Source organism: Hippocampus bargibanti, linkage group LG17 (assembly GCF_051943395.1).
Source record: "Hippocampus bargibanti isolate YZ-2025 linkage group LG17, ASM5194339v1, whole genome shotgun sequence".
Lineage (NCBI taxonomy): Eukaryota > Metazoa > Chordata > Actinopteri > Syngnathiformes > Syngnathidae > Hippocampus > Hippocampus bargibanti.
The window spans coordinates 12,678,763-12,692,393 of NC_142750.1; the positions used below are offsets into that span (position 1 = coordinate 12,678,763).

At 40.7% G+C, this 13,631-nt stretch overlaps 2 protein-coding genes across 6 annotated transcripts in view; one reads left to right on the top strand and one right to left on the bottom strand.

Moving 5' to 3' along the window:
- cep112 (centrosomal protein 112) overlaps window positions 1-4,149 on the bottom strand; it is a 117,940-nt gene extending 113,791 nt beyond the window's left edge. The window contains exons 1-4 of one of the 2 annotated variants that reach the window (XM_089018067.1): window positions 4,043-4,149; window positions 3,659-3,815; window positions 3,074-3,264; window positions 2,838-2,995 (exon numbers count right to left, since the gene is read on the bottom strand). In XM_089018067.1, the coding sequence (XP_088874193.1) occupies window positions 2,838-2,995; window positions 3,074-3,264; window positions 3,659-3,815; window positions 4,043-4,072 (536 nt within the window). In that variant the 5' untranslated portion in view covers window positions 4,073-4,149. The remainder of the gene's footprint in view (window positions 1-2,837; window positions 2,996-3,073; window positions 3,265-3,658; window positions 3,816-4,042) is intronic. The other variant, XM_089018068.1, reaches the window with a different exon arrangement.
- A 502-nt stretch (window positions 4,150-4,651) lies between these two features.
- The window catches only part of prkcab (protein kinase C, alpha, b), a 79,970-nt gene continuing 70,990 nt past the window's right edge, over window positions 4,652-13,631 (top strand). For all 4 annotated transcript variants that reach the window (XM_089018074.1, XM_089018073.1, XM_089018076.1 and 1 more), the window contains exons 1-2: window positions 4,652-4,922; window positions 4,996-5,027. In XM_089018074.1, the coding sequence (XP_088874200.1) occupies window positions 4,756-4,922; window positions 4,996-5,027 (199 nt within the window). In that variant the 5' untranslated portion in view covers window positions 4,652-4,755. The remainder of the gene's footprint in view (window positions 4,923-4,995; window positions 5,028-13,631) is intronic.

The window sequence follows — 13,631 nt, forward strand, 5'->3', positions numbered from 1 at the left end:
ATACAATACATATTGATTTATATTGATTCATAATGTTTTAACAACAACAGAAGCTGTAACAAAGCGCTTAACACGGACAGCTGTTGAATACAGGAAATAAAGCAATCAAAAAGATAGTTGAACGCACCAGGGAGTAGGGGGGATATAAAAAATGGAAATTAGGCCCAGTGTAACATCACAGAGAGGGACAACAAAATATTTACTTAGTTGTTCACGACATGTTTGTTAAGCCCTTAATGTTATCTTATCAAAGAGACCATTTCCAACATATTACAATGTTTAATAATTTGTAAAAATCTTCAACTGGGGAATAATCAATCCATGAAAACAAATTTTAATTTACCATATTTGGACGCAAGCAAAATAGTCAAAACTGTTCTGCACTCCTCCCTCCTCTAAAAAGCAGTGATGTGGGGTGGATAGTTTCTTCACTCATTCACTGCCAGACGATATGCAAAAATGTGTCCACTCTCGGGCAAGGTTTTTTTTGTCATTTTCACTTCACTTGCAGGACCCACAAAATTATTGTGTTTTAGGACTACATAACCATTCAATTCAGCGTAAGAAGCCTATGACTCTCTTCTTTCACCAGAAAAAAATAGTTAATTCCTCAGTTATATGGGTCTGGAGTTATCTGAACTTGAAATGGGGGCAGCTGTATGAAAGGACAACCAACACCATTTTTTTGCTTCCTAACTGACCTTAGAAAAACGTTTTATAGCATCTAAAATACCCAAAACACGCAGGCTGATATTTTTAGTCAAAGGAAAACACCAAGAAAAATGACTTAAGTGTCCAAAAACTACTTAAAATTGAAACCGAAAGTGGCCAGTTTCAGAAGGTCCCGCCCTCTTGTTCGTGACGTCACGCCAGGACGTCTTGCCTTGCTCGAGAATCAAAACAATGGCTTCAGATTCAGAAAAGATGCTTTGTTGTTACTCATCCAGTTATGAATATGATTCAAATAGTTCGGAAGAGGAAAGCATAAATGTTTGCAATCGATTGAAGAAGTTATTCCCTGTCATTTTGAGGCATCTGGACTGAAATGTAGCACCCAGAAAATGCAGAATATGGCACCCAAGCTCCGTTGGAAATGGGCTGATTTGTCTGCTGGGAATTTGTGTCAGCGAATATCAAATAGTTGTCTTGGTGCAACACACAACGATTCACCATCGCGTTATTTATGTGTTTACAGACCAAACAAAGTATACCGCAAAAGGAATTGTGTGTCGCTTTCTCGGTCAGGGGCATTCCCTATGTGACGTCACGTCAGGAATCGTCACCAACTCAAAAACAAGACTTCCTGAATATTCAGTGCAAGTCTTAAAACGTAAAATATAGCTATATGCGGTGGAATCTTTGTAAAATACGCTCAGTAGAAGTCATTTGAAGTGATTTTACAAATTATGGACACAGCTTGTCCGGAGGCGTCGGTTGTCCTTTAAATACAAGACAATGCATACATATTGATATACAGTAAAGTCTTGTTATATCGATATTCTCGGGAGTCGGACTATCGATATATCCTTGCGTTCATAGAAATAGTATCGTAATAAGCAGTACTATCGATATAACCGATATCGATATAACGAGACTTTACTGTATATAGCGCTTTAACAACAGCTTAAGCTGGAACAAAGCGCTAAGATGGACAAAAGGCAAATGCTCTCCCTTCATGGAAGGGAAAAACATTGCCAGAGCTCTCGCGCTTGATCAGAACCATCTGCAAGAAAAAATAAAACCCAAACAAATTGGGGAATGGCGGTGCACGTCACACTTTTCAATTCCCAAATAAATTTGGGAATGGCAGCGAATGAGTAAAAGGATTCAAACAACAAGACACTGATGCTATTTGTGAGATGGCTTGTAGCATTTTGCATAGCACATTCGTTTAATTTAGTGGACTTTTGAATGAATATGCAATTCCCTGTTTTATGTTACATTTCAAAATAAGCATTTCCCTTTTTTTTAACAATTATTCACTATCAGCCAAACTGTTACTTTGTTTGAAATGAATCTGATTGCGTTCACCGCTTCTCACATTCCAAAAACATTCAATTTAGCTTCATTTTCAAGTAAAAATTGTCCATAGGTGTGAACGTGTTTGCGAATGGTGGTTTGTCTTTATCGTAGCGCCTTCAGATTGGCTAAACACTCCAGGTGAAAAATCATCTGGGTCACGCTCCACCTTACCCAGGACTTTAAATGAGGACTAAAAAATAAAATGAAAATAAAAAAAGCTCATGAGAGAGTGGGGAAATGAACTGTTCAGCCTTCTCTTCACAGGTGCCGAAGCATAGGGGAGAGATGAGCAGCTCCTGGTGTTCTGCTGCTGTTTTGAAGTAATGCCTCTTTGAAAAGTCCAAATGGACAGCTCCTGCAGACTGATGCAAGGAGCAGGCAATGCCTTCTGCTCGCTCTTCAGATACGGCGTCACTGAGCAAATACTGCACAAAGGCTACTTCGAAATAAACATGCATGTCTCGCTTGGCTGCCAAGTTCAATGTTTTCACGAAGATAAAGGAGCATCACAACACAAATGATTGAGTCAATATTGAATGAGGCACGGGTGGGAGTTTGAGATGCTCCTGGAGAGGCATGCATGTGTTTATTTACACTACTTAACATCTCTTTGAGCAAAGGTGTATTTTTGGGGCTAAGCCATTCAAAAAAAGATTGAACAATTGAGACCAATAAGACCCTCTTGCCGCACTTCAAATCTACTAGCCGTATAAATACTGTATGCCAGTGACAGCAGAGTTTGATTGCAGTTAATGGATATAAACACTCACAGCAGTGAATGAGTTAAATATGGATAGTATACAGCAAAACAGTACCTGGTAAAAGGAGATTTGGGTGTGGAAGTGGTTCTATCTTTAAGCAAGGCGGCAGCCAAACTGTCCTCGTCATCCAGCTCTCCCATCACCCAGTCAGGCAAAGTCACTTTGCTGTGATCCTCTGAACCACCCATCAGTGGCTCATCAAAATAAATGGACTAAAACAGGAAAACACACTTTTTCATTATGTTACAATGTTGTCAACTTCAGATTTATCATAATTCTGCAATGATTACCATGTAAGTGGGGAGGCTCTTGAGGCCCCCGTGTTGTGGCTTGCTGGCAAACGGCCCTTCCAAGACACCTCTTTTGAGCATGTGAAGAAGCAAGCGGGCATGCAGATTGCGGTTCTGGTGATCCGCCAGACTAGAGCCGCATGTTGCTGGGTCGCATAGCTTTTTGATCCACAAGGCACAGTGATGGCGCTCTGTTGTCAATGAAGACAGGATGAATTTGTCAAACAGTTACAATGGATATATTGGAAAACAATGTTTAATTGCTTGCACACAATTAGCTGTCTACTCTGTGTGTCTTTGTGTTGTCACATGATTTTTTATTTAGTTTTTGTTGTTGTTTTCTTGACTTAAAGATGGTGCCGCGAGAGTGGCTGCCTTTCCAGCTGCTCCTGTATTTTGTTTTGCTACTTCTTTCTTTCCATTCCTCTTCCTTTCATCACTTTGCTGCTGTGAAATGTAAATTTCTCCAATGCGAGACGAATAAAGGTACATGCAATCCAATTCAAAAGCATAAATGCATAAGTTGTCTGCTGTTGGAATAATGTAAATGCATTAAATTAAAACATATTGAATAAAAGTTCTTACCAGTATTGTTGGGGTGTTTGAGGATATACGGTTTCATCTCCAGAATAAAATGGTTCAATTCAGAGTTCAACTTTTCCAACGATCCCCCATTTTTGTTCATGGTGTCCTGATTAGTCGAAAAAAGATGAGATCGACGCTCAATGTGAGTTGCCGGGTACTGTTGAAACATTTAATTGCATCCCCATAAAGTGTGTTATTTTGACGTGTTTTGAGCTTGCAGCCAATAGACAGACAACAAAATCATTGCAGCGAATGGAAGCTAACAAGAAACACTGGAAGTCGGTGCAGAGTTCTCCGGATATTTGTGTTCGTTACAATACAAGACGCCAGTAGTGTATAAACGCGACTAAGAAGGAACATTTACAAGTAGTTTTTTATCCTTACCTTGTGAAGCGCTGCAGCGCTCAGTTGCATTCAAAATCTTAGTGGCTGAGATATACGCCACTTCCGGTTTACATGGTTGTAGTTATGGAAACCTTCGCTGATTTTCCCTTGACACGAGGTCGACATAATCCCAAATTTTGTGACTTTTACAGTTCAGTTTATAGATGCTCGTTTTACTGCATCACATTTTGTTCTAACTCATAGTTTTGTACATTGGTACCACCAAAGTGTATACAGTACTGTGTAGTTTTGTTTGACCGAAAACATATGCAGTATTAATAATGTCCACACGACGTCGCCAAACATCTGTGGTTTGCAAGGCACAACAATGAGGCAGTGAATTTATGCTGCGTTCAAATGCGTTTCGGATTTTGTCAAACGACGCTTACAATGTTTTTCAAATGAGCTAAATTAGCTACATTTTGCTCAATTCAGATACATACAGGATTATATAGTATTTAGTATCATTTATGTGGTTAACCTACCTGATTCATGGGATTTAGAATATCTTAAACTGTGCATTGAATAAAATCCCATTGACATGAAATACCTCTCCGCTAACGTCAAACTGAATGAAAAGAAGCGCTTTGCCTGTGGCTCAGACGGAGAGGAGGCGTGCGAGCTGTCAAGAGGGCTCCAACAAGAACAAGAGGCAATAACTTCACACAAGTTGGAGCCGTTTAGTTTTACCACCCCATCCCATTTCCTCCATAATGGCTGATCACCATTTACATTATAGCGACTCCGCTGGTGTTGGGAATAGATTCGCCCGCAAAGGTGCTTTGCGACAGAAAAACGTGCACGAAGTCAAAAACCACAAATTCACCGCGAGGTTTTTTAAGCAACCAACCTTCTGCAGCCATTGTACGGACTTCATTTGGTGAGTTTGGAGTTGCGCTTCAACTTCAAACTGAACTTCTGTTCGCAAAGCTGATTGCTTGTTTATGTTACAGGGGATTCGGCAAACAAGGATTCCAATGCCAAGGTAAATTTTCCTAATGTGGTTGATGTGGCAGGCATTGCACGTAACTGGCAAAATGCGCCTCTCTGGCTCATTTATAACGCAACCTCAACTTGTTGTTTACTTACAAATTGGGCATTAGTGCGCAGCCGATTTCGATTGCAAAGATGAAGCTATATTACAAACTAGCACCGTCTAATTCACATAAAACGCGGTTACAACTCATGGTCAATTCCTCTGTGCTTGACGCCCAAGCGCTTTTGAGCATACTTGTGTAGGGGTTCCAACCAGCTGGTGCAAAGCTAAACGGGTGATGTAGGTTGGTGGCAGTGACGTGCAGTGAGGTTCATGGCTGGTGAGGCACTGACGTCATCATAGTCAGATTTACAAACATGAACTCTACAGAGTAATTTATTCACCATTTGATTGGCAACAGTTAACGTATTTTGTTTTAAATTTCATGTCAGCATTCTTTATATATACAAACTGTAGCATAGAAAAAAATAATTAAAAAACGTTTTTATCGTGTTACCTTTACTTGTAAATGAAGTCCATGCCATTCTGAAGAAAGGCATCGATAACTTCTTTGTAGAAGCCTTCCTTATCTTTCTTCAGTTTTAAAAGTCTCTCTGTCTCAACGGAGATCACTGCCAGTGAAGAAAGTCGTCCTTGATCAGTCCTGTTCCGACTGTATGTCTTCAGTCTTTTCAGTGCTGAGAATGACAATCTCGTCTACTTCTACAGCAACAAATGGGGCTGCACTGATCTCCTTTTTAATGTCATTTCTAATGACATCACCAACTGCTTCAATTAAATCGTTCTGTCTTCTGTTTCACAGGCTAGAAAATACAGTGGGTGTCCCAAAATGACTCGCTAGCTTGTCATCTTTCTCAGCGAAAGCATGTAATAGTTCAACATAGTTGCCACGATTAGCAGAGCCTTTACTTCCATCATTTCCACGAAATGCCAGCTGTTGTTTGGCAAGGAAGCAAGTGGCATTGATGAGATCTTTTAAAATCTCCCGGTTGTCCTTTACCTTAGCATTGTGGATGCTGATGTTGAGTCTTCGCTCATTTTTGATGAGGCTCCGTTGTAAATTTTTCAGGTCGCAATATCCCATTTGAGTCCAGACATTGTCACAAGTTGATAACAGAAGGCAGGAAAAGCAGAAAAGGCGGTTTCTTGCTGGACATCCACACAGCCAGCCTTTTCGTGTGTACCAGTCCGCCTGAAAAGAGCGAGTATTGTGTCCCGTTGTCTGAAGCAAACCTTTTAGCTCCGGCGTTGGTCATCCTTTAATTATTACCGCCTGCTTCGATTGAAAGTCCAGTTTAGAAAATTCGTTCAATTTAGATATGTAATCCTCCATTCTGAAAGTGAGGCCAAGCAACACGAAAAAATGACTGCAGGGTTGCACTTTACTCGTTAACTGTTTACTGTAGCTTTCTGTCTCTAATTCTATTATTCTGCAGAGGTAGAGACGGAAGTATCTCTGGAATCACAAGCGCCCCCTGTCATGAGGCGGGAGAACTGTTTGCCTCACCCACGCACAGCGATTTGATTAAAATAAAACAAAATAAACACTGTAGTACAGTGTTTATAATGTACAATGACTCTACATTATATACACCAGCTAAACTGTAGAAATTTAGTTCATATACTAAACATGTTTGAACGCTTTAATAGCGATATGCAGGAGGACAGCAATGGGGTCTCACTGCAGAGCAAGACAGCACAGTAAGCATAGTGATTGCGCAATCCATGGTGAGGCTCAGCCGGCTGCTGCCTCACCGCTCGTCTCTACTTAGTATTTGAACGGTAAATGTGAAAATTCAGCGATTTTGAAAAAAATCCTAAAACGGTGAAGTTAAATGGACAAGAACTTTAAAGTACAAATCACTAAATACATATAACTGTTTAATTTATTTTTTCATTTGATATTTCCATGACAGCTTTCATATTGTTATTGCACTGCCTCACCTGCCTCCACTGACTGCACGTCACTGGTTGGTGGCTTCTCAGGTTCTTCTTGGATTGGATTGGATATGCCTTTATTAGTCTCACAGTGGAGAAATTTACATTTCACAGCAGCAAAGTGATGATAGGAATGAATTTCTTTTAGTTCTTTCTCTATTTTCTCTTCTTCTGGGTCCATCCAGCTTGTGGAAACCTCATAGACGCTTGTTGTCGTCATCTCTTAAAAAAGTTGTGCCACCAAGCATCAGATGGGCACTCAGGCTTGGCGCTACCAAATGGCATGTAATTACAGTAAAGTCTCGTTATATCGATATCGGTTATATCGATAGTACTGCTTATTACGATAGTATTTCTATGAATGCAAGGAGAAAATTACATGCGCGCAGGGTCGGATATATCGATAGTCCCGGTTATATCGATATTTTTTCGGACTCCCGAGAATATCGATATAACGAGACTTTACTGTATTTAAGGCAGAAGACTGTTTATATATAAAAATATAGATATATATAGATAGATAGATACAAATAAATATACATATAGATATGAAATGTAAATTTCTCTACTGCGAGACTAATAAAGTAATCCAATCCAATATACAGTACATATAGATATGTAGATATCAATATCCATCCACATCCACATGCAGGATGTTTTGCTGGCCTTGTATATTTGCCAAGAGATGGGAAATTTGTGACATTAAATCTGTTCTTGACACTGGGCACATTTGATCACAGCATGACCAAACAAATTCAGTTTGTATCTGAATGTAATATGGCGGTGCTTCGTATTATTAATGTTTCTAAGATACTCCTCTTCAGACCTCCACAATTGTCTGAGATAAAAGCAAGATGAGTTGGATGTCTGTATTTATTTCCTTCAGGGTATGAGAAAACGGTTGCTTGCAGTTTCCTGCCATAATTGCACCATAGCTACTCAAACTGTTTCCTTGAAGCACTTGAATGCGTGTGTAGGTGGAGTGCCATGCCGTTCCCTGGGCGATCTCCCCTTTTCACTCTTGAAAAGGGGAGATGCCGTTGACTGGCGTCTGTTTTTGTGCTTAATATGCTCACCCACAAAGACAAAGACACCTATTTGTATTGCTTAATGGCAAGAGGACATCCAATTTTTCATCCTTTGCGATATTTTGTCCCTGAGTGTCCTGATTTAGAATAAGTTTTGTAGTCAGGTGGAGATATGAAGCGAAACACACACATAATGACAAAATGTAAGTGTTTTCTCAATATTCTGATCAAAGTCAGCACGTATTCAACTTTTTCAGCTATGGGAAAGAGCGACATCTATGCTACGGCCGACAAATGCAAACTTCGCAGTCTGGAGTTTGCTTTCCCATCAAAGTTTTAGAAACAGGTAGATCGACAGTTTTCCTTTGTTCGAGACATATTTGACTCCTGGTTTATTTAACAAACAATTGCTTGTAGATTTTGCCAGATGCTGCCTACCTGTCTGCCAAGCAAATGGTTGGTGGCCTGGTCTACAGAGCCTCATGTTGGCTTGCACACTCACGCACTTACACAAGCGTAAAAGCTCCATTTCGCTGCACTCTTTCTGAGTTCCAAGGATTTATTTTTAATTCCTGGATTCTGACATTGGAGATAATCCTGGTTAGGACTGGATAGGCGTCTCACTTTACTGAGCAGCATATGAATACATTTTAGCAGTTAGGATAGACATTTTCATTTGAATGACTCGGCAGCTGAACTTTTAATTCGGGAAAGGAATAAATGAATATTTCCCGCTGACATGCATTCAAATCTCTTATTTTTTTTTTTAATTTGGATAAATGAGAATGGCAGGCCAACGCTCGTGGATTTAGTTCATGTTGAGTGACTTTGTGAATGTGGGTTGTTGTCTGACCTGGCGGCCATTGCCAGGTAGGATTGTCAATCTTGCCCAAAAAGTCATTTGGGAGAAGCGACCGTAATGAGGTGAAGTGAGACAGAAAATGGATGCTAGCGGTAGTGCAATGCTTCACATGGCTAACTTTCAGCTGGTGTGAGAGGAATTTTCATGAATTTTTATGATTAGGAATCAATTCAGGATTGGAATGGATGAACAGGTGCATTGATAAATCGACAGATGGACGAATGGATAGAAAGACAGAGTTTCAGTAACCTTAAGCCAAACAGTAAAAAAAATAATAATTGGATAGATGAATGGGCGAATGGATGGATGGGTTGGGGTATCATCTACTTTGTATATTTTCACATCCAATGTCCAGTATTAACCTCGACCAATTTGCAATAAAGAAGTCAATGAGCACATTTCTGTTATTGAAACCCCCGCACCTTCCAATTGGAAGACACCTTCAGTGTCTGTGGGAAATAACAGTGCCATCTGGAGGGTGGGGAGGGTGGCCTTATGTCTAGCAACAAGAAAAGCTGCTGGAGATGGTGGGAGAGCCTGCAAATAAGAGAGTTGGGGGAAGACATTGTTGAAAGGAGAGAAAGAAGCTAAGGAGGAGTCCAATCTGTCAAATCGAGGAGACTTCCTGGCTACTTGGTCTCAGTACATTGATGCTGTTGTTGGGCCTTTGTTCGGAACATAAACAATGGCTCCTTCTGAGACATTTTAAACTGTCGCTCAGATGACTTCAACTGTGAATGGATGAACTTTATGAGTTCAAGCTCATCGTAAACATTGGTATTAAATGTTAATGTTATTGTTTGAATGTAGTGCAAATAAACTTTTCCTGATAGATAATAATTGAGTCTTGAGCTGAAATCAATGCAGACGTGTACATAATTAAAGCACATGTTTTTTTTTAAAGATCCAGGACAAAGATGAATGAGGAGTGAATTAACATTCAGTTCCGACTGAACCCTTAAGGGCACCGCTGGCTCTCTGTTCGCTTCTTAGAAGAGCAAATCATGAACATCTCCCCGCTTGCTCTCTCTCTTCTCTCTGTTCTTTTTAAATGGCCAAAATGTAACGTTCCAAAAATGGGTCATTCCGATTCGTATAATTCACATTTTCAGATTTAATCAGGTGAAAGTCAACTTTGTGAGATACCGTACCTTGGCTGGTTAAATCACAGCTTTTGCGACATATAAATGAGTTCCATGTGTTGGGGAAATTTGCAGCACATTCACTGCAATCTGGCCTGCAAAAGTCACAAAATATAGCAATTATCCAAACCGCGACGTTTGCAACACAGGTTGTGTGTTTGTAGCTCTTCCGAGGTGAAGGTCATGTTGTTAGTGTCAGCGGTGAATGTCAGTGAGGCCGCATTTGGAACTTTGCAGACAGCTTTCCCGTGGCTTGTAGGGGTCTGACTCTGGAGCTCTGCGAGGCTCTCTGGCAATTGGAAGGTTAGCAGTTCAACCCTCTGGCTCCCGCCACAAGACCGCTTCCAAGCGTCCTTGACCGTGAAACTGAAGCGCAAACTGCACCTGATGACCAACACTCCTCAATTTTATTGGCTCTGGATGTTCTTTATCCACCCTGCCGCCTTGCCAAATTATATTTTGGAGCCGTACAGCCCTGTGGCCAAAAGTCTTTTCATCCGTTAGCGGCCCCGAGGAAGGAGTGACACAAGACCGTCTTATCGTGTACGTCAGCATTAAGAAGAGAATTGCTCCTGGTCTGGCTACTCGCCAGAGTGCCCTTATTAAAACTATAAATAAAAACATTCAAAAGAGGGGGCTGAAATGATGGAAAATGTCATGATGATCGCAGGATGGAAGAAGGCTTTTCATATTTTGAAAAAGCAGCACTCAAATGCAACTTACGTCTCATCGCTTTTATGAAATACTGTAATGTACATCTAGCTAGCGAGCTTCTTGTAGCTGGTTCGCTAGCTAAATAGCTACCTGAAGTTATGATTGAGAATAGAAAAGGGGACAATATACTCTAGAGATTTGTCGATACTGGCCTAAGAGTGTCTGTAATGTTTTTGTTGGTGTCTTATGTGAAAAAAGTCTCATCCCTTTGTAAAGCCAGCATGCAGTGTGAATCCTTGAGATATGAATGCCTTGATTTATGGCTTTTGTCCTACCATGTCGCAAAATCGTTCGTAGCAACACACATGTATTTTTGCTTTTCATCTTTCAAAGTTACTGCTCATTCCTGCCTGATATTGTAACACAGTTTTGCTGTAGTAACACCGCTTGAGTACCCCGGGCGATTTTTCTTTGCCAAAAATCCTTAACTCATTCACTGCCAGACTTGTGCAAAAATGGGTCCACTACGGTGCCAGGGTTTTTGTCATTGTTACTTAAATTCCAGGACCCATGGAAGATTGACTTTTAGGACAGCACAAATGTTCAATACAGCGTTAGAAACCTTAGACACTTTTATTTCCTCAGAAAAAAAGAGTTAATTCTAAATTATGTGTCTGGAGTTATATAAGCTTGAAATGAGGGTGGCTGGCCAAAATACAAAGAAATACATACATATTGGTTTATATAAGCACTTTAACAACAGCTGAAGCTGCAACAAAGTGCTAGCATGGAAAAAAAGAGAAATGCTGCCCCATTGTGGAAAAGAAAAACATTGCCAGAGGCCATGGCCAACGCATTATCGGCACCCAAGCATGAAAAAACAAAACCGAATAAATCCGTGAATGGCAGCGAATGAGTAAATATATCAATCACTAAAAGATCTACAGCTTTGGTTTCTATGGTTGCTTTGGATCAGATGTGAATGTGGCCGTGTTATTCTAAAGCATGCCCCGCAGAGCAAAATTCACGAGGATGTTTCACATCAGCCCCTTTCTCTGCTCAGTAGTGACCGCCACCACGAGTCCAATATTTCATTTTCACAGACTGTCTGAGCAGATCATGTCACAATGTGTCATGTCACAATGTCATCCAGTGACAAAAGTCTTTTGGGGAGGCATGAGTGGGTCCTGAATTGTCGGGAGAACTGCCCCTGTGTTTTTTTGCTGAGGCACAGAGCTGTGTAATAAGATAACACATGCTCTTTCCCCTCAAATGCTCCTTTTTTCCAACATAAAAGGCAAAACAGTATTTGAGCAAACAAGAAAGATAAAGGAACTCACCCGTGTGGATTCTTTTGCCTTTTAGATGCCAATTGACGATATATGCTTGATACATTTTCCGTTTTTAATGGTGGGAGTGGCCCCGTTAAGGAGAATGGCAACTCGTTCTGTTTTTATATACTTGATCAGTCTCAAGTGCTCTCATCCGTGTTCGACCCACGACGATATTCAGAAAAGACATTATCAGCATGGGACATTTAACCCCATGAATGCTCCTTCCTCTTAACCACCTTGCCCATATGTCGCCATAGCAACATAATAAGCCGTAGGTGTGACCTCATGACTTAGAGCCGGCGCTGAATAAATCAATACAGGAGTACCGTGTCTGTTGTGTACGTGTGCTTTGCCGTCTCCTCGGGGGGAAATTAGAGCAGAGTGAGCGGCTCACCTCGTTGCACCCCACCTCTCCAGCTGTGCTCAATGAATTCGGAGGTGATTACACCTGTGGCTATTTTGGGTTGGAAGAGATTTTCGGGCTTGACCCACATGAAGTGAGTGGAGCACTGTGTAAATTAGAGTCATTCAGCCGTGATACTTGAGAGTACAAGGACAGAAAGCAAAGAGAACGTGTTTGCAATCATCATCATCATGAGACAGGAGTCTGGCTGTACTTGTATCACTTATTTCGGGACCATTGTTTTTTTTTTTTTTTTAATAAAGGTTAGAGTCATCCGTGAAAAGGTCACCAGGGGATGAACGCCTTCATATATTGTATGTATTTGGCAATTGCGGAGAGGTGCTTTTTTCTGTTTTAAACAAGCAGCCAGCTTAGAAAGCATACCAGTGATCAAAAGTAGTCTGCGCTTCCAAATCGATCTGTTTTATCCATTTGTTTGTTCTTGCTCCTTTTCTACGTCCATTCCCAACTCTCCCTCTCTCTCTCTTTCTCTTTTTTTATTCTTTGCCTTTTACATTCTGTTTTCAAAAGCAAGGTTATGCTATGTTCAGTTTTATATTCCTTCATTTTAAACTACCCCTCTCATGTCCCTGGGTCTCTTAAGAAAATATGACAGCAATCAAGCACATGGTGGAAATTTTGACAATTCATTGCAAACCCGAATAACCTTGAAGTGCAGCGTTACAGATGTGAACCGAGACTGAGACAAAATTTAGCCTGACTTGTGAAGTGGTATCAGGGTATAGCATTGGTGGGCCGCGGATTTCATCGCTAGGCCTTCAGTGGTGCTATGTCTGAATCAATCCAGACAAGTGAGGTGTGATTTATTACAAGTCCACTAGAGGGTACCATTAGCCTGGAAATAACTGACCAACCTTTCTTATTGATATCCATTTTTTCTTGAAAAATTTGTCTTGAAAATGGCTTTAACAATGAATCTCCAAACAAATCAATTTCTTCTCCTCCTTCAGCCATTGTGGGTTGACAAAACTGCTATTAAATCAAATATATTTGCCTATGCAGCTCGCTACCGAAACAATGTGCTAGCTCTGGTCAGTATGCTCTTGTCATGAGCGGCTTGTGATCAGAGCAGTTTTCGCAAACTATGATTGGCTATAGTGACTAAACAATCATAGTTTGCGAAAATTCTGACATTGGCCAGAGCCCTTTTGGGTTGCCAACTGAAATCTGATTAGTTAGAGCAACAGTTTGATCGACACGTTGAATGGGA